This window comes from Aethalodelphis obliquidens, unplaced genomic scaffold, assembly GCF_003676395.1.
Source record: "Aethalodelphis obliquidens isolate GAN/ISIS:26980383/991018 unplaced genomic scaffold, ASM367639v1 scaffold38, whole genome shotgun sequence".
NCBI classification, from domain to species: domain Eukaryota; kingdom Metazoa; phylum Chordata; class Mammalia; order Artiodactyla; family Delphinidae; genus Aethalodelphis; species Aethalodelphis obliquidens.
Window position 1 is genome coordinate 6,615,360 of NW_020837982.1, and position 25,514 is coordinate 6,640,873.

Sequence of the window (25,514 nt, forward strand, 5' to 3'; positions counted from 1 at the left end):
ACAAGCTCCAGACGCATAGGCTCAGCAGTTGTGGCTCACGGGCCTAGTTGCTCCGCAGCATGTGGGATCTTCCCAGACCAGGGCTCGAACCCGTGTCCCACTGCGCCACCAGGGAAGCCCTGGTCAGTTAGGTTTGATGGTCATTTAGGTTTATTCCCAACAGGGCTTTAGCAGTCATCTTTGTCCATTTATCTTTACGTGCTCATGCTGTTATTTCTTAGGAGTTGTGGGGATCAAAGGACGTCTGTTGTAGAAAGTATACCAATTAACATACTCACGAGCCTTGTGTAAGAGTACCTGTTTCTGAATAGGCAGATACACAGACAGAAATTAGATTCGTGGTTTCCAGTGGTGGGGGAATGGAGAGTGACCGCCGTGGAGCACAGGGTTTCTTTTTTGGGGTGGTAGAAATGTTCTGAAGTCAGGTAGTGGTGATGCTTGCACAGTTCTGTAAATATACTAAAAACCACTGAATTATACTTTTAAAGGATAAATTTTATGGTATGTGTTCAATAAACCTGTTTTTAGGGGGAAAAATACTTGTTTCCCCTTAACCTTGTCAACATAGCAGATATTACTGATTTTAAAAAAATAGTTGCCAGTCATCATTATTTTAACTTAAATCTCTGTATTATAAAAGGAAAACAATAGATATATAAAATAATAAATTCCCCTGTTAGTGAGGTCAAGTGTCTTTTCATATACTTACTCTTCCTACTTCTTCTCTGAAGAGCTTTTGATGATACACTTTGTCCTTTGCGTGTGTGTGTTCAGGGAGATGTGGAGGATGCGCTTTGTAAATCAGGGAGATCAATTCTTTGTTCGCTAATTCTTTATTAGACCTTGTCGTCTACCTTTATAGACTGTTTATGGTGTCTTGTGATGTGGAATTAAAGAATTTTTTAAAAGTTTAGTCAATTTTGTCAATTTTTTTCTTTATGGCTTCTGAATTTTGTATTTTGCTTAGGAAGCTTCCTGACTGGGTTATTTAAAAATACTTCTTAGTTCTTCAGACATTCTGTGGATTTTTTAAAATAGATTTTGGTTCATCTGAGGTTTTTTTTTTTTAGTTTTAAAAGCAGTGGGATTATTTTAAGTTATTTAAGGTTTTGATTTTTGTTTTTTATTGAAGTATAGTTGATTGAGAGTATTGTATTAGTTTCAGGTGTACAATGTAGTGATTTGATATGAGGTTTACTTTGATATAGGGTACGAAGGAGGAATTTGCTTAATTTTTCCCAAATGGTTAGTCCATATCATGGAAGACTTAAGGAGCTTGGAAGTGGAAGCTTCCAAGCTTCCATGGAAGTAAGGAGCTTATTTTATTCTAAGTGTGATGGGAAGCTACAGGCTTTCGAGCAGGGGAGTATTGGTACAATTTGATTTAAGTTTTTTAAAGTTTCCAAGAGATTATTTTGATAGCTATGTGGAGGGTTGATGGTTGGTGACAAAAAGAGGTAAAGAGAGACTAGTATTCCATTTATCTGACTCTGTTCTGTTTGCCATCTTTTCCTTTGATCTGCTTGTCTAGTCTTGTGTCAGTGCCAGAGTTTGTTTTTTCTTTCTTTTTTTTTTTTTTTGGTGACATCTTGAGATATAGTCCATATACCATACAGTTCATCTGTTTAAAGTGTAAAATAGTTTTTACTATATTCAGAGTTGTGCAGCCATTACCACAATTAATTTTAGAATATTTTATTGCCCTCCAAATAAACCCTATACCCTTTAGATATCACCCCCAAACTCCCTATCCTCCCCAGCCCTAGACAACCACTAATCTGCTTTCTGTCTCTATAGGATTTGCTTATTCTGGACATTTCTTATAAATGAAGTCATATAATATGTGGTCCCTTGTGGCTGGCCTCTTACTAAGCATGATATTTTCAAGGTTCATGTTGTACCACGTGTCAGTACGTCATTCCTTTTTATGGCCAAATAGTATTCCATTGTATAGATATGTCACATTTTGTTTATCTAGTTGTTTGGACGTTAGGGTTGTTTCCACCTTTTCGCTATTATGAATAATGCTGTAGACGTTCGCGTACAAGTTTTTGTGTGGACATGTTTCCGTTTATTTTATATATATCTAGGAGTAGAATTGTGTGTCAAATGGTAACTTTACGATTAAATTTTTGAGGAACTGCCAGACTATTTTCCAGAGTGGCTACAGTAATTTACATTCCCTCTAGCAATGTATGAGGGTTCCAGTTTCTCCACATCTTCATCAACACAGATAATTACATCTGCCATAGTGTTTCCAGGTAAAGTATCATCTGTAGAATATTTTAGTAACTTACAGACGATGTCTTCCTTTACTTTTTTCTCCCCCCAAATTTTCTTCGTAGTTTTCCTTTCTTTTTTTTTTCTTTTTTTAGTTTATTTTTGGCTGTGTTGGGTCTTTGTTGCTGTGCGCAGGCTTTCTCTAGTTGCGGCGAGTGGAGGCTACTCTTAGTTGTGGTGCTCAGGTTTCTCATTGTGGTGGCTTCTCTTGTTGTGGAGCACGGGCTCTAGGCGCACGGTAGTTGCAGCATGCAGGCTAAGTAGTTGTGGCTCGCGGGTTCTAGAACGCAGGCTCAGTAGTTGTGGTGCACGGGCTTAGTTGCTCCGCGGCATGTGGGATCTTCCCACACCAGGGCGCGAACGTGTGTCCCCTGCATTGATTGGCAGGCAGATTCTTAATCACTGCACCACCAGGGAAGCCCACCTGGTAGTTTTTCTATATTTATTCTTCCGTACTTATTATTCTTCTTCCATATTCTTTCAAGTATCAAAAAAAAAAAAACAAAAGTCCTGTCGGAATACAAAGAACTGCAGTAAATTTACATAGTATTTGATACTCAGTCCATTCAAGAATATGGTATGTGAATCCCTATATATCCTGTTATCCATCTTCAGATTATCACTTGATATCCAATCTTGTTTTATCTAAATGCCTTCCACATCTACCCTCCTCTATGATTTTGAAGCAAATCTCGGATATATTTCCTCCACAAATATTTTAGTATATATCTTTAAAAGGTAGTAATTCTTTTTTAAAAATTCCATTTTTACACCTAAAATATCAAATACTCTGTCACTGTTCAGTTTCCAACTATTTGTGTGTGTGTGTAATTAATTTGTCTGTATCAGAATCCAAAGTAAAGTTCTCACTGCAGTAGGTTGATAGTTCTTTTAAGTCTCTATGAATCTAGGTTCCTCCTGCATATCTTTTTTCCTCCCTTAGTGTTTGTTTGTTGAAGAAACCAGGTCATTTGTACTTCATCCTCATGCACGGTTTCCCATAGTCTGGATTTTGCTGGTTGTATCTTTATAAAGTTGTAATGTGTCCTTGTCATCTGTGTTTTCTGTAAGTTGATATTGGTGTATTCTTCTGATATGCCGCTGGATTCTTCTTGCTGATATTTCAGTTAGGACGTATGTATATTACAAAATAAAATTAGTGGGTTTTTTTAGTGGGTTTTTTCTTAGGTTTTGGTATTAAGGTAATGCTAAATGATAATAAGCCTTCCATTTTTCTATGTTATCCAAAATTTGGATACTTTCGGAAGGTAGTTAAAATACCACTAAATATCTATGAGAGTTTTTATAGTGAATCTGTATGTAATATTCAGAAACAGATAGTTTCAAGCTTATTTTATTGAAGTAATATAACCTTGTTACGAAAACTTGATAAAGGTAGCACAAATTGATCAATTGCATGTGAAAATCCAAACTACAGCAGTCAGACCATTTAAAGACTCCATCACAATGAGGTTGGGCCTATTATTGCTTAAATAATTGCTCCAGACCATCTACTCTTTTTTTTTTTTCCTTTTGGCTGCACTGTGCGGCATGCAGGATCTTAGTTCCCTGACCAGGAATCAAACCTGTCCTCCCTCCAGTGGAAGCATGGAGTCCTAACCACTGGACTACCAGGGAATTGAATTTCCCATCTACTATATTTAATGTCCGTCTCAACTGTGCTAATTCAGGCCCCGTCAGTTCTTCCTTCTGTTGTTCCCCCTGCCTCCAGTTGTGTTCCCCTCAGATTCCTTCATATTGCAGTCCTCTTTAAAATACGAGCGTGATTGTGACATTCTTGTTCAAGCACGTATTGAGCAACGACTGTGGACCAGTTGCTACAGTAGACGCTGGAGGATACCTGCCATTACTGAAAGTGCAGTTTAGTAAGAGAAATAGATAATAAATAATGAATATACAACTAAAATATATCATATGTGAGTAAATAATCAAATAATGACCATAATTAACCCAAATATTAATAATTATATGCCAATATATATTAATTAAACCTGAGAGAAGTGACCTGAAGGAAAGAAGTGATGGCTGTAGAAAGGAGTATAACAGAAAACTGATCTAAACCAAAGATTAAGGAAGCGTCTGAATATTAGATGAGGCAGAATGAGAGACCATCACAATCAGAAAGCGGCGTGTACAGAGGCCTTGTGGCAGGAGAGAGCGGAATGTACACCAAGAGCTGGAAGGAAACAGATGGTGGAGAGCAGAGCACCACGGGGAAACGGCGCGAGATGAGCTGGAGAGGTTAGTGCGAGGCCAGACCTCACAGAGCCTTGTAGGCTGTGTGAAAAGGCTTTTAACTTTTGGCCAAAGGTCCTTGAGAAGTTATTGAAAGATTTTAATCAGAATTAAAGATGGACAAAGAATTGGAAGTTCTTAGTTAATAGTAATCACAATTAAAAAATATCTGTAGTCATGGTTTTCACTGGGAAAAGGTAATTGTTCAGCAAAGTATATGTTTCTGAAAACAGATCATCTCTTGTGCCACATATTCTTGGGTTTAGTAATCTAAATTCTTACCACATCATTTGCTCCTTGAAGATACAGTATGTAGTAAGGACACTGCATTTTAATTAAGGAACTAGCTGGGAAATGAAAACCCTGCAATCATAAAAGCCCTTGATAATGATACAATGAAAGATTAAGGGAAATGTTTATGTAGGAATTGATATCATATGTTTCTCAAGTTATTCAGTAATGAAAAACAATTGACAAAGGGAAATAGTTGTATCACAGTGATTATTGGGGGAAGCTTTTTAAGTAGCTTGTCGTTTGAAGGGCTTCTGAGTTTATTTTTTCTAACATGTTTCTATTTGTTTGCCTTTGTAGGAAAGTGATTATTTTGATGGAGTTAGAAGTTTTGAAATCAGGTGAAGAAGTTGGATTAAAGATTGGCAATCCAGTGCCCTATAATGAAGGTAAAATGTTTTTTACAGGTTGTAGCACTCAGTTGAATACCTCTTCATAGATTCGGAATTCTTCCTTTTGATATAGTTTGATTTGTTACTCTTACTAAAACTAGTGATTTGGGAGTCTAGTGACCAGGTTATTCTTTCATTGTTTTTCTTTTTTTTCAATACTGAAGAAATGATGGTAGGACTCTGTAAAGGAAAACCTCTCCTCTGTTTTTCTCTACACACAACAGTCATACATACTTCTGGCTCTTCTGTGACCAAATGTATGGGGTTTTTTTTCTTCCCCCTGATAAGCAGTTCTCCAGTTCTCTGTGGACACCAGCTGGGTCTCCTACAATTCAATTTAGTTCTGACACTAGCTACCTGGAGTTAGCCTCAGATTTCACAGGGTAAGGGCTCAGTTCCACTGGACTGCCTCCACCCCTCACACCCGCTCCCTTTCAGTCCAGAGTCCAGGCTGGGACTTCCCTGGTGGCGCAGTAGTTAAGAATCCACCTGTCAATGCAGGGGACACAGGTTCGAGCCCTGGTCCGGGAAGATCCCACATGCCGCGGTGCAACTAAGCCCGTGCGCCACAACTGCTGAGCCTGTGCTCTAGAGCCCACAAGCCACAACTACTGAGCCCACACTCCGCAACTACTGAAGTCTACGTCTCTAGAGCCCGTGCTCCACAACAAGAGAAGCCACTGCAATGAGAAGCCCGCGCACCGCAGCGAAGAGTAGCCCCTGTGCGCCGCAGCTAGAGAAAGCCCGCGTGCAGCAACAAAGACCCAATGCAGCCAAAAATAAATAAATAAAATTTAAAAAAAATAAAAAAGTAAGTCCAGGTTGTTATCTGTGCTTCTGACCAGCTAGCTATAAATTGTAGCTTCCTACAACTCCCTCCTCAGGTTCAATTAGAGTGATTTGCTAGAGTGGCTCACAGAACTCAGAGAAACAATTTACTTACTAGATTACCGGTTTATTACAAAGGCTATAACTCAGTAACAGTGAGGTAGAAGGGCAGGCATAAGGCGAGGTATGGGGAAAGGGGTGCAGAGCTTCCATGCCCTCAGGGTGTGCCATCTGCCTTGGACCTTCATGTGTTCACCAACAGAGGCTCCCCAAATCCTGCCCTTTGGGGTTTTTATGGAGGCTTCCTTACTTGGGCATGATTGATTGAATCATTGGTGATTAGTTCGACCTCCAGCCCCTCTAGCAGTTATTTTGAATATCTTAGTCTTTAATGTCGGTCTCCCAAAAGGGGAAGAAGAGAAAAATGAAATGGGAAGAAGAGAAAAATGAAATGGGAAGAAAGAGTGCCAGCCCTTTAAATCCCTGGAAGGCACTGCATCAGAGGGCTTAGGGCTTGCAACACTGGAGGAAGCAACCGCAGTGGTCACTGTCTCTTTCCACCTCTGTGATCAGAAGCAGCATTCACAGCACAGATCCCCAGTATATGGAGGACAGGGTCCTTTCTGCCCACCTCAGTTCCAGAAACTGTGTGCAGGCTGCTCCAGGAACAGGTCCACTGCTGTGTGCCACGTGGCTGAGGGGTGGGGAATGGGTAGCTGTTACTGTGCTAAGGGCTGGTATTGGTGGAAATTCACCAACCAAGCCTTCCTTTGAAGTTGCAAGCCTTCTACAGACTTCTGAATTCAAAGTAGTTATAACAGACGAATTCTGCCAGGGCAGTTGTAGTCTAGGTTGAGAGAGAGATTCCTGGTGCTTCCTACTCTGCTGTCTTTCCAGAATCCTTTCAACAGTGATTATCTCTTGATAATAACTTTTATTTTCTTTTGAAAATATATAGGAAAGCCCAATGAAATCAGAAAAATTTAATTACTTTAAACAAGAGAGACAATAATAGCTTAGAAAAAAAGTCAAAGAATCATCAAATCACTGACTCGAGAAGGCTTGTCTGCCCCTCCATCAAGTCAAATAAACATAAAATTAGAGGGAATTACCTGGTGGTCCAGTGGTTAGGAATCCATGCGCTCACTGCTGAGGGCCCGGGTTCAATCTCTGGTCTGGGAACCAGGATCCCACAAGCCCTGCGGCACGGCCAAAAAAAAAAAAATTAGAGCCTCATTGTTCACCAAGATAAATTCCAGATTTGTTTAAAAAGTTAAAAAATGAAACCATTAAAAATAAAACTAGGGACCTCCCTGGTGGTGCAGTGGTTAAGAATCCACCTGCCAATTCAGGGAACACGGGTTCGATCCCTGGTCCAGCAACATCCCACATGCCGTGGAGCAACTAAGCCCGTGCTCCACAACTACTGAGCCTGCACTCTAGCGCCCATGAGCCACAACTACTGAAGCCCGCGCGCCTAGAGCCCGTGCTCCGCAACAAGAGAAGCCACTGCAATGAGAAGCCCACACGCAGCAATGAAGATCCAACGCAGCCAAAAATAATTTTTAAAAAATAAATAAATAAAGAGAATGGGGGGCTTCACTGGTGGTGCAGCTGGTAAGACTCTGCGCTCCCAATGCCGGGGGCCCAGGTTCGATCCCTGGTCGGGGAACTAGATCTCACATGCATGCCGCAACTAAGGCATCCCCATGCTGCAACTAAGGAGTCCACATGCCGCAATGAAGATCCTGCATGCCGCAACTAAGACCTGGCACAGCCAAAATAAATAAATAAAAATAAAATAAATATTTTAAAGAAATAAAAGAGAATGGGGCTCTATAAATGGATTGGAATAATTCACAATATTTGATTACATTAAAATTTAAAATTTTGCATGTTAGAAATAGAAAGGTGTGCAAACATAAACTAGGATGAAATAGTTACAAAAGATAAGTCTGACAAAGTGTTAGTCTTTAATATTTACTAAATTTTTTACAAGGGAAAACTTTTTTATATTTATTATTATTATTATTGATACTATTTTTTTCAAGGAAAAATTCTCCAGTAGGAAAGCAGGCATTGGATGAGAAGAAACACTTCACAGTAGAAGGAAAACAAATGGCCAATACATAAGAAAAAATATTAACCCTTACTGGTCATTTTTGTCTTGTTCTTTAACTGTTACGTCTTGTTCCTTTAAGTATTCTATTATGTTAGCTGTAGGTTTTTCATCGATTCTTTTTATCACTATGAGGAACTTTACTTCTATTCCTCGGTTGCTGAGAGTTTTTATCAGGAATAAAAGGTGAATTTTGTCAAATTTTTTTCTGTGTCTGTTGATGATCATATCATTTTTCTTTCTTCATTGGTTAATTACATTCATTAATTTTTGAATGCTAAACCAATCTATGATTTCTGGGGTGCGTATTATGTCATGATCTCTTTCTACTTTTTATGTATTGTTGGATTTGATTTGCTAAATCACGCAAATCCACTTGATGTGATTTTGTTTAGAATTTTTTTTTTTTTAAAGATGTTGGGGGTAGGAGTTTATTAATTTATTTATTTTTGCTGTGTTGGGTCTCCGTTTCTGTGCGAGGACTTTCTCTAGTTGTGGCAAGCGGGGGCCACTCTTCATCGCGGTGCGCGGGCCTCTCACTCTCGCGGCCTCTCTTGTTACGGAGCACAGGCTCCAGATGTGCAGGCTCAGTAGTTGTGGCTCGCGGGCCCAGTTGCTCCGCGGCATGTGGGATCCTCCCAGACCAGGGCTCGAACCCATGTCCCCTGCATTAGCAGGCAAACTCCCAACTACTGCGCCACCAGGGAAGCCCTGTTTAGAATTTTTACATCTATATTATGAGGGGTATTGGTCTGTAATTTTGTCATGCCTTGTCTAATTTTGGTATCATAGTAATCCTGGCCTCAGAGAATGAGTTAGAAAGTGTTCCCTCTTAAATTTTATGCAAGAGTTTATGTGGAATTGGTATTAATTCTTCCTTAAATATTCCGTAGAGTTTACCAGTGAAACCATCTGGCGCTGATACATATATATGTTTTTTATGGAACGGCTTTAAACTACAAATGCAGTTTCTGTAACAGATACATAGTCATTCACATTGATTGTGTGTTGCAAGAAATCTGACCACGTTATTTAAGTTGTTGAATTTATTGGCCTATATCAAAGTAAATAGAATAAATGTTCCAATTAAAAGGCAGAAACTATTAGATTGGATAAAATAAATATAGTCCCTTATTATCCTTTCAGTGTCTGTAGAAACTGTGGTGATGTCGCCTCTTTTAGACCTGATATTGGTGATTTGTGTCTTTTTTTTCCTGATGAGTCTGACTAGGGGTTTATCAATTTTATGGACCTTTTCAAAGAATGAAGCTTTTGCTTTCCATTGTATATATAGACCACATCTTTTTTTAAAAGTTTATTTATTTTTTTTACTTTTGGCTGTGTTGGGTCTTCATTGCTGTGCACAGGCTTTCTCTAGTTGTGGCGAGCAGGGGCTACTCTTTGTTGCGGTACGCGGGCTTCTCATTGCGGTGGCTTCTCTTGTTGCGGAGCACAAGCTCTAGGCACGTAGGCTTCAGTACTTGGGACACACGGGCTCAGTAGTTGTGGCTTGTGGGCTCTAGAGTGCAGGCTCAGTAGTTGTGGCGCATGGGCTTAGTTGCTCCATGGCATATGGGATCTTCCCAGACCAGGGCTCGAACCCATGTCCCCTGAATTGGCAGGTGGATTCTTAACCACTGTGCCACCGGGAAAGTCCCTTCAGGTGGTTTTTTGTTTTGTTTGTTTGTTTTGTGGCCATGCCATGCAGCTGCAGGATCTTAGTTCCCCGACCAGGGATTGAACCTGGGCCCCCTACAGTGGAAGCCTGGAGTCCTAACCACTGGTCCACCAGGGAATTCCCCCTTCAGGTGTTTCTTAATGAAAATATAACCAAATACATAAATTATATATTTTCATTCATAATCCACTTTGCTTACACCAAAGGCAGGGTACTATGTACACTATCCTGTCTCTTTTTTTTATCCTGTTGTGTTTTTTAAAAATTTCGGCCTAGAGATATTTTCATAAATCTACTTAGAGATCTTCCTTATTTTTATTTATTTTTTTAACAGTATAGAGTGTTCTGTTGTGTGACTATTCCATAGTTTAAGCAGCCCTTTATTGATGGGCACTTGGGTGTTTGCATACTCTGGCTATTAAAGCAGTGCTGCAGCAGATAACTTTATACATATGCAGGTACATGGTCAGAGGGGATTTGATTGCCAGAGGTGAGATTGTTGGATCAATGGATAAATGCCTTTGTGGTAGGTAGATATGCTTGGGTTCCCTCCATAGCATAGTATCATTTTGCATTCCAGCAGTATGTGAAAATACTGGTTTCTTCACAGCTATGCCAACAGAGTATGTTGCTAATCTTTTGATTTTTTTACCAATCTGATAGATGAAAACTCGCATCTCAATGTAGTGTTTAATTTGTATTCTGAGCAAGGTTAGCATCCTTTTAAATATTTAAGGGCTTTTTATTCTCTGTGAACTGTTGTGTTGTCCATTTTTCTTGTGGGTTGTGTATCTTTTTCTTCTCAATTTTTAAGAGAGTTCTTTAAGAAAAAATAGAGGAATTAGTCCTTTGTCTCTGATATGAATTACAACGTCTTTCTGACTTTGCTTATGGTTTTTTTTTGCTATGCAGCAGTTTACTTTTGTTTTTATGAAGTTGAATTTTCCAGTTCTTCTTTTTTTTTTATGACTTTGGGGTTTTGAGCCATAGTTAGAAAGGTCTTCCTCACTGAGCTATAAAGGTATTCACCCATGTTTTATTCTAGTACTTGTGCAGTTTCAGTGTTTGTATTTAAATCATCCATGCTGCTTCTCTCTTACAGTTGTGATGTCTTGATTTGTGGTGTTTTGGGCTTCACTTTCACATACTTCGAATTTGTCTTTTTCCCCTAGTTTCACTAAAGATGCAGTCTGTATGTGGGATGTTTGTTTATGGGACGGGTACTCATTCTTCTTGTTGCTCTCTGATTTTTAGAAGAAGTGGGCAGGTTTTGGAGTAGGTCATCACCATGCTTCTTCCAGAAATGAAACGTTCTAGATTTAATTTTTACCTACACCAAACATAATAATCTGGTGTTTTAAATTGGAAAGGGAAAGCTGGAGCCTATTCAGGTAGAATTCTAAAATATTAAATTGGAACATCACAATTGTTTTGCCTTAGTAAAACTTTGTTAAAATGAGCACGTTGGTTATCTTATTCTCAGCTTTTAGGAAGGAGAGTCAAGACAAAGTGATGCTTAGCATCTCTATGAAATCTTCGGATGCCGTAGGGGTGAGGGAGAGATGATTATGCCCAGCTTAGCACCTTTGGCCAGATTTCTTACATTTTTTATGTTGTATTTAATTGAATGGTTGCTTTGGACGTTTTGCCTTTCAGGGGCAAAAGTATTTGAGGTAAAGAGGGGGATGAAAGGGTTAGAAGATGCTTACCACTTGAGGTCAGAACTATACAACTATGGAAAACACTCCTTTGTCTCAATACCCAGTTCCTCTGGCTCTTCCCTTTCTTCAGGGTCTGTTAAAGTGCAGAGGGATGAGACAGAATTTTGCAGTTAAGGAGTATTTGCTATTGAATTTCATTGTAACCGGATCAATAACAACATTGTTACTTGGGCCATCATGAAAATAGTTTTGTCATAGTGACTACTACCTTATGGGTGTATTTGACAGAAATGGTTTCTAATTGTCTATTGGAAAGCAAGGGGACTGTTATTAGTGGATAGAGAACTAAAGTTAGATTTGTATCCTCCTAGCACCTAACCCAGACCTGTGACGTATCAGATGACCTGACTCACTAGACCCAGCCCAGAAATAGGCAGAGGAATTCCAAAATGTGCATTGAAATTGTCTCATGGTACTAGTACCACATTAAGTAAAGATACTTACGGAATTTTCAAAATGTGACAAGTAAAATTTCAAACACAGTTCATTTTTCATACAGTATTGGGTTGGATGGCTTTAAATCTCCCATATTTACCATTATGTATTTTTTAATCAGTATGTATGTTAGTTCTATGAACGTACACTATTTCTAACCACAGTATTACACTTAGACTTAAATTTCTTAACTTGTTGCTTAGTTATTAGTATCACTCATTATTGAAAGATACTAGCTGGAATTTTTCTCAGCCTAACTCTGTCCATTTTCTGCCAATAAGAAATTGTAATTATTGGATTGACTCTTCCTTAAATTCTTCGTGGTGGTTGTTAAGAAAGTAATTGTTGGTAGAAATTGAGTTTTTTGTTACTCTGTATACTCTGTTGTCTGTTGGCTGATTTTTCTTAGCTGGTGGCTCATTTACTATTATAATGATAATAAAAGTGATAGGTGTGAGTGCAAGTAACTTGAGGAGCTGGAGTCTGCTTTTAAATATCCTATATCCCTCCCGGGTCAGAGCCGGCGATAGGAAGCTAGCATACAGCAAAAAGGTCTAAGAATTATGACCTTGATCCACCTTATTGGAATGATTTGGTTTGCAGGTGACATAAAACTGAAGATTATCAGAAGTTGAATATCTGTATTACTGCTTTGGGGTATAATTTTAATTCTCAGGAAGATGATTATTTAGTTGTGTACTGATGTCTTTTACGTCTTCCGGTCATTGGTTGTATTGCAGTGCATTAAATTGAAGGGCACTTGTTGCTATTTAGAATGCACCAACATTCTTGCCATCCATTTGGCTTGGGAATGTCTCCTGTCTCTTGTGCCAGCTTTACAAATGTGGTCCAAAGCAGGAATTAAGGATTGCTCTAATAAACGGATTAGTAGCTTTTCCTAACTACCAGATATTGTGGTTATTAGTTATGTTTTATATAATTAGAGTTCTGGCTTCCAGAATTGGTTGCTTAGGATTAAAAATTAACTGGATGGTGGTGAAGTTGAATAGATCTAGTCAGACAAACCTGGGTTCGAGATAAGGTTCTGTCTCTTCCTGTGTGACTCTGGGCAAGTTCCTTGACCTCTTAAACCCACTTTTTTCATCTGTTAAATGAGTACAGTAATGCTACCTATATATATTTTATAGAGAGAGCTAAAGAGTAAATGGAATAATGCACTTAACCTTGTACCTGGTACATAGTAAGCATTCAGAAAATTGTAGCTATTATGAACATGTCTATTACAGGGCCTAACTGGAGTCTTGTTAAATATACTATTTTCATTGACTCTAAGAATCCAATGATTATAAAACTATACCATTATATTATGTACTACTAAAAAGAAATTATAGCATTAATTTTAATCCATATGTTAAAATGTTTAAAAATATTGATCTTGCAATAGGTAAATAGATAAGTTACGTTTTTAAAAATTGTGGTAAAATACACATAACATAAAATTGACATCTTAGTCATTTTTTAAGTGTTGTATCGTTCAGTGACGTTCAGTACAGTCATTGTTGTGCAACCGCCACCACCATCCACCTCCAGAGCTCTTTCATCACCCCAAACTGAAACTCTGTACCCATTAAACAGTCGCTCCCCACTCCCACCAGTCCCTGGTAACCACCGTTCTACTATAGATACCTCATAAAGGTTAGTTACATTTTGATGGAAATGAATGTAAGAGATCAGCAAGATCCTGCGACCATGTCCTGTTCAGCAAGATACTTGGAGAAGCGGGCGTGGAGAGGAGGAAGGGACTTGAGAGTGTAGATGTGTTTGAGACAGTGGGAGGGGGAGGAACTAGGGTGGAGTATAGCAGGGATTTGTGTATCTTCATGGTTCTGTCTTTGAATGTTTAAATCTTTTGGTTCATTTGAATAAAATTTCATGAAGCAGGTAAAAATACAGATTAAGGGACTTCCCTGGTGGCACAGTGGTTAAGAATCCGCCTGCCAATGCAGGGGACACGGGTTTGAGCCCTGGTCAGGGAAGATCCCACATGCTGTGGAGCAGCTAGGCCCGTGCGCCACAGCTGCTGAGCCTGCACTCTAGAGCCTGCGAACCACAACTCCTGAGCCCGGGAGCCACAACTACTGAGCCCATGTGCCACAACTACTGAAGCCCACGCCCTCTAGGGCCTGTGTGCCTCAACTGCTGAGCCCCTGTGCTGCAACTACTGAAGCCCATGCTCCTAGAGAGCCCGTGCTCTGCAACAAGAGAAGCCACCGGGGCTTCCCTGGTGGCGCAGTGGTTGAGAGTCTGCCTGCCGATGCAGGGGATACGGGTTCGTGCCCCGGTCCGGAAAGATCCCACATGCTGTGGAGCGGCTGGCCCCGTGAGCCATGGCCACTGAGCCTGCGTGTCCAGAGCCTGTGCTCTGCAACGGGAGAGACCACAACAGTGAGAGGCCCGCGTACCGCAAAAAAAAAAAAAAAAAAAGAGAAGCCACCGCAATGAGAAGCCACCGCACTGCAACAAAGAGTAGCCCCCGCTTGCTGCAACTAGAGAAAGCCTGTGCGCAGCAATGAAGACCCACCGCACAAAAAAAAAAAAAAAAATTACAGATTAATTTTTTTCCAACCACTTGGCCTCAATACTGTTTACTGAGCAACTCATCTTTTCCCTACTGATTTAAAAAAAGGTTCACTGTAGATTTCAGAATGTTCCTTCATAAGACACATTGTCAAAGGAGAACAGTCCTCCCAAGCAATCTCATATGACACTCTGTAAATTCAGAGGTAATGGAAAAGCTAAAACGTAAACACAAAAATTCATTGTCAGTAACCTTGGCTCTTTTTTCCCTGTAAATGAGGCCTCTCAGTTTTTCTCTCTGTAGGAAGAACTAAGTAATCAGTTATGTTTAACCCTTTTAATTTGATGCTAAATTAATTTTACTCTTTAAAGGCACTGTTAACTCCCATTTAGTTGTACCAGTTAAGAGTAACTTTGGCAGGAGGCAAGGAAATCAGTGTGCAGTGTGCCCATGTGAGTTAGGGCCTTGGAAAACCCAGCAGGAATAAACTCAGTGGTGGAAGAAGCAGAGGCAAGGCGGCAGGCAGGGAGCTTTTCCAGGGCTGCTCACCATGTCTGTTCTTAGGGCTCTCTAGGATATGTTTTGAGCTGCACTTGTGTGCTGCAAGCACTCTTAGTGAGCAGCCCGGATTGGGTTGACGTCTACTTTTAGTGCCAATCACAAAGGCAACATCAAATTCCATAAGTCTATGATTTTTTTAAAATTAAGTGTATTTTTGCAATTTTAACATTCTTCAGTTTCATAAACATTTGTAGAAGGGGTGAGGGGCAAATAAATACTCTGATGGTGTGGCATTTCTTATTTTATGCTTGAGAGACATGTTCGTTTCCCCTCCTTTTCCTTTTAATCTTACTGTCTCCCCGCCACAGCTGCTTCTGAACTCCATCCTCATCTCTCCTGCTGTGACAGTTCACTAGCCTTCACAGTACCGAAGGCGCTTTCAACTCTTATTTTCCACCAACTGTCAGTTGCAAAATAAGGTTGCTTTGTTTGGGAAGGAAAGGGTAGAATGTCTTCTGAATGTCTTCTTTCCCTTTGAAGCAGGAGCACTTCAGAGACAATTGAACTGCTTTTAGGATTTTGTTACCACCCAGCTTTTTCTTCTGATAGATCCTGCCGTGAACACAGTTCTGTTGATAACATCGATTTGTTGCTATGGAAATAGTGGTAATGTCACAGATTCAGCTCAGTGACTTTACTTCAGGTTCAGGTGGGAGAAATGGGCAAGGCTTTAGGGGAGAACCTCATTAAAACCCAAAGCTATCAATTGTAAGCAGGTGAGAGGTAAATGGAGCCAACCTTTTAGGTAATGAAAACATAAGTGTGAACCCCTAGCACATTCGCTGCATGCAGTTGAGTGCCCCAGCATGAATTCCAACCCACAAGAGTCTTTGACAAAATCACAAATTTACACTTTCTCAGAGTATTTCTTCTACTTAAGTTTAAGTCTCTTAACCCAAATTACTTGCACTAAAATGGTCTTTCTCTTTTGATCACCAGGACAAGGACAGCAGCCAGCAGTTCCTCCTCCAGTCTCAGCAGCCAGTCCACCAGCCAGCAGGCCCCAGCAACAGAATGGGAGCTCGGGAGTGGGTAAGGCTGCCACGTGAGGATGCACGCCGATTGTGTGTGTCAGGCTTTCGAATGATGGTTTGAAATTTAATCTGAGACTAAAGGGAGTTTTCAGAATGCTGTTCATGACAGTTGCTTCTTGCAAAGAATAATTCCAATTCTTCCTGGAATTATTGTAAAGTGTGTGATTGAAAAAATGATTAAAGACTGTCTTTTAAAGATACTTAATATGCTTTTTTAAAAAAAATCAGAATTATACACTGTTCTTTGTTAACAGTTTATCTGGTAGTTTCTCACTTACACCCTCTTGACTTTGTGAATGACATACCTTTTAAATTCTCACCTTTTAACTCTTTAGGATCTGCTTATTAAATTTGGCTTGTCTGTCTCCAGGTTTCCCATCGGGGCTCTTGTGGGTATTTATCTTAGCTTGAAGACAGCATCATTTATGTTGGTCATAGGTCCTGCTTCTCTGTCTCACGGATGAGAAACAGTTTCCTCTGTTGGACTCTCTCCTCAGCGCGTCCTGAGAGGCTGTAATGGGATCATCTTGTTTACTTTCTGGCCTCTGCTTTAGGAACCTCCTCATGTGGGATGTCACCATTGAAAATGATGATTTGTAGAGTTTGGCTGGAATTTATTTTTAGAGTTTCTTTTTTCTGTCCCAGCTTCACATACACCACCTATTCCCCTCCCCTCAACTATTAGTCTCTATTTCTCAATGCTAAGATTCTAAGAAAAGCAGGGTTAAGACGTCACTAATGTTTCTCTGAAACTTGCAGGACATAAGTCTTTTTCCCCATTAGTCTTTGATGTTTTTATCCACCTTGCAAGAGCTAGCTATCTTCTATCCATCTCCTGTTCTAAGTGGATCTATTTATACAAAACTCTCAAATTAGGTACTGTTGGAGGGGGTGGTAGAATAGCTTATCTAAAATGGTAAAGACCCTAAAAGTTACTTCCTTAGGCTAGAATTCAAATAGTATGTTATTCTTCTTCCCACCCCCGACCCCTACAGGTGTATCTTTCCAGTTGTCTATCTTTGGCTTATATTGAGATTGATTTTAAAAATCAGTTAACATTCCCTAAACACATAACTGGGTGCTGAAAGAAAAAGGACTGGAAGTCCTCTCATCCAGCATGAAAACTGGATGTGTGTGTGTTTTATAGAATTGTGTATTGTATACTAGGTATGTATATAGACGCACACATAAATATTCTAAATAGAGTATCATAAATATATCATAAATATCATAAATAGAGTATGTGTGCTTCCTTGTGTCACCTTGAGGTAATTGTTACTGTTGTGTGTGTAGTCGTTTCTTGACTCCCCAGTTAGAAGAGAAAATTTGAAGATCTGGGACCGTGTATGTATATTTTTTACTAAGTGCTACAAATGCCTAGAATAGTGCAGTACGGGCTGTGGAAACTCAATAAATAAATGCCAAGTAATGGAAGATTTACATTTCTAGCCAGATGCCATTCTGAAGAAATGTTTTGATATAGAATATATGAAATCATTGGACTAAATTATCTTTTCTGAATTTGGAGGTTGAAGCTTTATAGAAACAGCGTGCATGTAAAAGATTTCATCTGCTTCCAGGCTTTACGTAACTACATATCCTTCCCAAGTGCAAGACAGCTTCTTAGGCTTGGATAAAGGAGTCAAGAAGGGGTCACGAAAGCCAGCCACCTACTTGTCTTGAACCGAGAACTGATTCTTGCCCTTTGCTCCCAACTAAACCCAATCCCGTAAACTTCATTCTAGACTTTCCGTGCCTGTAAGACCAGTGGAGAACTGGGAGTTTTCTGGGGATGTTCTGAGGCGATATATTTATGATAGGTATCCTTCACCTCGAGTGGTTCACCCACTGTGTCCCTTAATTCCTAGCATTTCCTTTTGCTTTTTCTCTTATGCAACTAGTGACTTGTCATCAGTTTTACCAGTCAAGAAGGTTGATTTTCTTTCTCTGACCCATTATCCTGCCTGTTGATAACACGGGAAAAGTTTAAGAGGGTCGACCTCCGAAATAGCAGTGTCTGGATTCATTACCATTATTATCTCGACCTCAGGGTGTAAGTCAGCAGATACAGTCGTGAACATCTGTGTGCCCAGCCTTCTTCCTAGATCTGCCTCTAGCCTCCTGTTTCAGTCTCTGTTTGATGTCCAAACCTCTTGCTTATTTAAAAGGAAAAACTTTGTCTCTCATCTTGTATGATGTCACTAGTAATTGAGAGTTCTTGCAAAACTTACTATAAAATTTAAATAAAATAATGATTGTCCTTCTTTGTGTTTGTTTTGAAAGGTTCTACTGTATCTAAGACTTTTGGTGCCTCAAAGACATTTGCAAAACCTGGAGGTACCAGCCTAGGGAACAGCTCCGGGGCAACACAGGCCAAAGTGGTACCCATTGCCAGCCTCACCCCTTACCAGTCCAAGTGAGTTATTTCATGGAATAAGTTTAGAAGGGACTTAGAAAAGAATATAAGAGGTTATTATGGGCTCTTGAGTTACTTATATGTGAACTTCAGGATTACCACACATAAAATAGGTTTCCTCCTTTTTTTTTCTCTAGAGGGGGAGGAGATAACAAATTGTGGCAACCTTTAACTCTCAATAAAAGAATGGCAAAAAGAGCAACCATTCATAGCCTATGGAATTTCATTCGTTTTAAAAGAATTTGAAATTTAAAAGATTTAATGTTTCAAGAATCAGTTGGTAGTCCTATGAGTAAGAATAAATTTTCTAATTCAGAAGGTATTTCATCTTATCATATAAATAGGTGACTTTTAGTCTAAAAATTATTACTCTGATTTAGTTGGCTAAAAGAATCTGTGTTGTTTGTATTAACCATAGTAATATAGCCTGAACAGATATTTCTTTTATATGACTTCTTTCCATTCAAAATTAATTTTAGCTGTGGAAAATTAGTGAGTACTCGTTTCAGAATTCTTTCAGCTATGTTTTTGTTTGTTCTTCAGTTCTTTGCAATATAGGGCAGATCTGTTCCCCTGTGAAATTATGAGTAAGGTAGCTAATGTGCCAGCACCTCCGCTCAGGATGGGCCCTAGGACTGGGTGTCAGACCTCGTATCTCCTTTCTTAGTGGCCTCTGTCTGAGGTCATAGTGCTTGAGAGTGTTTTCTTTTGGTGCCTGAACCAACACCGCATTCCATACCCCTGTATTTATATTCAGTGTGTCTTGGAAACGAGACAGAAGTTTGACGTCAGTTATATCAGTTCCCATGATTGAAAATAGCGGCAAAATATAATTGCTGGTATTACTGCATTTTCTAGCTCAGAACCTTTCATTAAGGGGATAGTGTTGCCTTGGTGATGCTTTTTGGAGAAGGGAGAGCATTCATAAATTTACTTATTTGACAGGAGAATGAGTCAGTGTTAAATCACCTTGTGTGTTTTACTATTTGCTTATTCTACAAACTGTCAAACCTGGATGTCATCGTGGGGTTTTAATTAGCTGGATTAAAATACAGCTTACACTGAAAAATGGAATATGCATAAGATAAGAAAGGCTATAAGAAGACGATAGGGAACCTTTCAGATCTTTCCCAGGTAAGACTCCAAACACTAATATAATCTATTTGGTTTTTAGGTGGACTATTTGTGCTCGTGTTACCAACAAAAGTCAGATCCGTACCTGGAGCAATTCCCGAGGGGAAGGGAAACTCTTCTCTATAGAACTAGTTGATGAGAGTGTGAGTATTTGTCAAGTGGGGAAAGAGGAGTCTTCGACTCTGAGAAACAGGGCTCATCTCTGTGCAGGACTGTGAGGTGGAAAACAATAGTAAGCCAAGGAGAAACACGGTTCTTCTTGTCTTTCTTCTATTGTAGTCTTCTGACGCTGTCTGGGGGCAAAGGGTTAAAATCAGAAATAAAATCCTTGATCTCAAACAAACGCATTTGTAGCAGTAGAAATTAGTTTTCTAAAGGTAAGCAGCCTCACGGGCAGGAGAAACCAGAGACACTGTCTGACTTGCTGGCAGCCTTAGTCGAAGCCCCGGGGGTTATGTCTGCTTAGGAGCCAAGTGGAGCTTTGGGCCACAGCAGAAGGCATGAAGCAGCCTTGATATGTGATAAGTGATCGGTTCTGTGGGAGATGGATTCTGGCTGTGCAGACAGTATATGCTTTTCTTTTCTTTCTTTTTTTTTTTTTTTTTAATAAATTTATTTATTTATTTTTGGCTGTGTTGGGTCTTCACGGCTGCACACAGGCTTTCTCTAATTGTGACAAGCGGGGGCTACTCTTCGTTGCGGTGCACAGGCTTCTCATCGCGGTTGCTTCTCTTGTTGCAGAGCACGGGCTCTAGGCGCGCGGGCTTCAGTAGTTGTAGCTCGTGGGCTCTAGAGTGCAGGCTCAGTAGTTGTGGCACACGGGCTTAGTTGCTCCGTGGCATGTGGGATCTTTCCAGACCAGGGATCAAACCCTTGTCCCCTGCATTGGCAGGCGGATTCTTAACCACTGCACCACCAGGGAAGTCCCTCTATATGCTTTTCTTAAACAAGACCAAACCATGATGAAGAGACGAAAAAGCCATGTTGTGGAGTCTCCACAAAGTCTTGTCATGCTATTTCTCTGTCCATTAGGGGTTTTTTTTTGTTTTTTGTTTTTTGTTTTGCGGTACGCGGACCTCTCACTGTTGTGGCCTCTCCCATTGTGGAGCACAGGCTCCGGACGCGCAGGCTCAGCAGCCATGGCTCACGGGCCCAGCCGCTCCGCGGCACGTGGGATCCTCCCGGACCGGGGCACAAACCCGTGTCCCCTGCATCGGCAGGCGTACTCTCAACCACTGCGCCACCAGGGAAGCCCCATTAGTTTTGTTTATAACTCCTAATGTATACTTCAAGCATTCTTTTCAAACTGCTGCATATTTCCTATTTGTTGAAACCTCTAACAGGGCCGAAAATAACAGTTGGTTTGTTTTTATTTTATTTTATTTTTTTTCAAAGATGGGATAATACCCTAAAATGTATTGACTGTGAGGGCAGAATCGGTGTCAGAACCTAATTTTTTTTTTAACCAAATTATTGGTATCATCTGTCATTTGGCTAAAAATTCAGCTGTTAATTTAAGTTTCTTCTCCATCTGTAGCATTTTGACTGAGGGAAAAGTAAAAGTGAAAATCCAATCACAAGCAACTTGAAAGTATGACTTGTTTTTAACATTTTTGGCAGTGACTCCTGAGTATGAAGCAATTCCTCGCTGGGTGCAAACATGAGGGAAACTGGTGAATCACAGTGGCTCAGCACACTTCCCTGGGGGCTTCGGTCGTGTCACTCAGTGTTCGAAAATTTTTATTTATTTATTTTTTTAGGTTTCTAACTTGAGGTTAACGAAGCACAGTAACGGGATCAACCAGTTAAACTTGGGTTGTTTCATCAGGGTTACTAACTTGAATATGTGACTGTGAACTGTGTGTTTCTGGGGTGACTGTGCTACTGCTTTAAAGATGTCATTTTGACACTAAGATGTCCTGTTTTTCACTGGTAAAACTTGAACTCCCCAATTCTAACCTGTTCTCGCATGCTTCTGCAGGGCGAAATCAGAGCGACTGCTTTCAACGAGCAAGTGGACAAGTTCTTTCCTCTTATTGATGTGAACAAGGTACAGTAGCATGGAGTCTAGAATGGGAACAGCCGAGCGATGGGGTGAAGGGATGCTGTCTGTTGGAGAGCTATGTGATCTGTAAAGGGTTTTTATATCCAATTTGATGGCCTATCGCACGTTCCATAGCTTGGCCTCTTTTACAGGTCTATTACTTCTCTAAAGGCACCCTGAAGATTGCCAACAAACAGTTCACAGCCGTCAAAAACGACTATGAGATGACCTTCAATAATGAGACTTCTGTCATGCCCTGTGAAGATGGTCATCATTTACCCACAGTCCAGTTTGATTTCACAGGGGTTGGTGACCTAGAGAACAAGCCTAAAGACTCACTTGTAGGTAAGTATGTGTGCGAGAATGAAGAGAGTGGTGATTATTAGTTCTGTTTGCAACACATAGGGGAGGCATGAGACTTCCGTGCTTGCTGTCCAACCTCTGGTCATGCTGTAATGGGAGCCTTGACCATCTCTTGCTAAAATGTTGTGCCTGTGTTTTAGACATAATCGGAATCTGCAAGAGCTATGAAGATGTCACTAAAATCACAGTGAAGTCTAACAACAGAGAAGTCTCTAAGAGGAATATCTATTTGATGGACATGTCAGGGAAAGTGGTGAATGCTACTCTGTGGGGAGAAGATGTGAGTACCCGCGTTGAGAGGTCAGAGCACGTGAAGAGAGGCAAAGACGTAAAGAGCTTCCAGGGTGGTGGTCTTGCCCCGGAAGCGGTGGGGCTTTGGCCATGTCGGCTGTGTAGACCCTTCCTAATGAAGGGTTGGACTATCTGGGGAGTATTTGAAAACCTTTATTTGATTCACTTCTGTGAGATTTGCTGATGTAGATTTTACATAGTGAAACGCTCTTTCCTCTAATTCTCGATTAGTTTTGATGTGTGTGAGTTTCTCTTGTATAGATTCCATGTGCCATTTATTGCATTCACTCTACTGTTGGCTGTTTCCCTTGTTTTCTGTAAAAATGTTTTGTGCATTCTTTCCGCTAGTGACAATTGTTTGTATTTGTTTGGTGTCTTTGTCGTTATGCAGGCTGATAGATTTGATGGTTCTAGACAACCCGTGATGGCGATCAGAGGAGCCAGAGTTTCTGATTTTGGCGGACGGAGCCTCTCTGTACTGTCTTCGAGTACCGTCATTGTGAACCCTGACATCCCAGAGGCCTACAAGCTTCGTGGATGGTAGGTTTTATGGGGCTAAACACAAGGGTTATTTGAGCCTTAGTTTGGAGAAGAGCTGGTTCTTTTGGTTCCCACGATCGGTATATGAGCTGTCTGCCAAGCAGAGAGTGCCTGTATTTCTTGGAGACATTGTGCCTTCTGAAAGGATGGCTCTAAAGCCCTTCAGCTGACAGACCTGTAATCCCATGACAAACCTGGAGAGTCGCAGGGAGCAATTAGGACGGGAATGCTGCCTGCTGACCTGGATCCTGCGAAGCAGGTGAGGCCGGTGGTGGCAGCTGTACGGTGAAGCTCTGTGAGCGGAGGCATCTTTCTTTTCATGACTCAAAGCTGTGGGCTTCTGCAGCGTCGGGGGAGAGAGTGCTTCTTTTTCCGTCCAGTCTCTGGTGCCGATTGCATCTTCTAGTATGTATTCACTGGACTCTGCTCAAGTGCGGTGGGCACAGTGGGCCTTTGTGGGCATGTGTTGTTATTCGTGAAGTGCTCGGGGGATGAGGAGAGCCTACTAAAATCTCCTCACTATGTCTAGCTGTTCAGGGTGTTAAAACGATGCTTTAAAAGAGCACTTCAAGCTGAAGCATGGTGTGCGAGCATTGATGTGGTCAGGGAAAGCCCTGGAACTAGCCTGAGCTTAAATAATTTGTGTAGCTGTGGTCACAGGGGGGAGTGTGTTGGTTTCCAACCATGTCTTAGGGTTTGAGTGACTAAGGAATTAGCTCATATTACATACTCCCCACTTTTGTTTGAGCCTAATGTGAACCAGTTGCACTAGTATTTGAATAGTTTCATGAAATGTCTACTGGCATGATCATGTCACTTAAGCCAGCCTTGTGCGTGTGGTCCCTGTGGATCTGTATTTAACTCTTCTGGTAGCTGGCATCGCATTATAAGGGAAGGCCCATTCGTTAATAACCTGACCAGATGTAATCACAGCTTTGGTTTGTTCTTATTGCTTGATTTCCTTTCAGGCTCTGGAGCTCGACCCCAGTTCAATTGCGTGCCCACATTAAGGTCTTCGTATTTTTCTTGTCGATAATTGTGATCCCAGTCAACATAAAAAGACATGGCTGCCTCTAGAATAAAAGAACTTGGCATTGATCAAAGAGAAGCTCAGTGTCCACGTCCCACTAGGCAAGGACTGGAGATGTTTAGATCTTGGTTGCAACGATGTGGCGTTTTTACTGTAAGAAGGGCTGCCTCTCTCCTTGCTCTGTTGACTCCGGTTAGCTGTCTTCGCTGGCAAATGTCTCCTTGGAGTTTTTGAAACCGTAAACTCATGTAGCTAGTTGTGGTGAAACAGATTTATGGCGCTTGCTGTGCCTGTGTGACAGATTTAGCCGCTGATCTGACAGAACAACAAGGCAATTGTCTGCAGCTTAGGGTGGCATCCATTCTGTTCCATGCTCTCTTTGTAAGGAGCCTGTTCTGTATGTGGTTACTTCTAGTTATCCTCCTTTTGGGTAACATCGGCATGTTTTTAATCTCAGACTCTTCCCTGCCACAAGTATGTTTCTGAGACACTTCCTCTCGGGCCCCCTTTCCTTCATATTAGCTGATATGTGATCAAGAAATGTAATCAATTTTATAATAATTTAACATAAATTAATTTCAACTTTAATAACAGCATAAATGTGACTTCCCTGGTGGCGCGCTCATTGGTTAAGAATCCACCTTCCGGGCTTCCCTGGTGGCGCAGTGGTTGAGAGTCTGCCTGCCGATGCAGGGGACACGGGTTCGTGCCTGGTCCGGGAAGGTCCCACATGCCACAGAGCGGCTGGGCCTGTGGCATGTGTTGAGCCATGGCTGCTGAGCCTGCGCGTCCAGAGCCTGTGTTCCGCAACGGGAGAGGCCACAACAGTGAGAGGCCCGCATACCGAAAAAAAAAAAGAATCCGCCTTCCAATGCAGGGGATGTGGGTTCAATCCCTGGTCCAGGAAGATCCCACATGCCGCAGAGCAACTAAGCCCATGCGCCACAACTACTGAGCCTGCACTCTAGAGCCCGTGAGCCACAACTACTGAGCCCGTGTGCCACAACTACTGAAGCCCACGTGCCTAAAGCCTGTGCTCCGCAAAAAGAGAAGCCACAGCAATGAGAAGCCCGCGCACCACAACAAAGAGTAGCCCCTGCTCGCCGCAACTAGAGAAAGCCCCCATGCAGCAACAAAGACCCAACACAGCCAAAAATAAAATTAAAAAAAGAAAATAACTTAAAAAAATATATATATATATTGGCATGAGTAAAATCTCGCTAAGAAGGTAGATCTACAAGGAAACAGATAAATACCTTCTAATAAATTACTTTGAATCTTATAATCTTTTGAAATTATACCAGGCTTAAAAGATCTTTCACCGTGGGAACACTTTTTGCTACCCTGTTAAAATATGTCAACTGTCCCTTTCTATCCTGATACATTTCAGTGATGATAAAAATGCAGCTGCTGAGCAAAAATGAGCATCAGTAGCCCAAAGAACTATACTACAGCTCTCCATTGTGGCTTTTTTTGTTGTTGACTTTCCAGGTTACTGTTTTTAGGCCTTGGGCCCTCCTGCCGGTGTTGATATGCAAAGCTAATTCAATAAAAGTTTCTGT

The 25,514-nt window shown here is 40.9% G+C and overlaps 1 protein-coding gene across 4 annotated transcripts in view; it reads left to right on the top strand.

Moving 5' to 3' along the window:
• The window catches only part of RPA1 (replication protein A1), a 53,320-nt gene that overhangs the window by 19,035 nt on the left and 8,771 nt on the right, over nt 1-25,514 (top strand). For 3 of the 4 annotated variants that reach the window (XM_027130610.1, XM_027130612.1, XM_027130611.1), the window contains 8 exons: nt 5,128-5,216; nt 16,040-16,132; nt 18,418-18,550; nt 19,725-19,827; nt 21,666-21,734; nt 21,881-22,073; nt 22,232-22,371; nt 22,774-22,922. In XM_027130610.1, the coding sequence (XP_026986411.1) occupies nt 5,128-5,216; nt 16,040-16,132; nt 18,418-18,550; nt 19,725-19,827; nt 21,666-21,734; nt 21,881-22,073; nt 22,232-22,371; nt 22,774-22,922 (969 nt within the window). Of the gene's footprint in view, nt 1-4,358; nt 4,543-5,127; nt 5,217-16,039; nt 16,133-18,417; nt 18,551-19,724; nt 19,828-21,665; nt 21,735-21,880; nt 22,074-22,231; nt 22,372-22,773; nt 22,923-25,514 lie in introns of those variants that run through there. The other variant, XM_027130613.1, reaches the window with a different exon arrangement.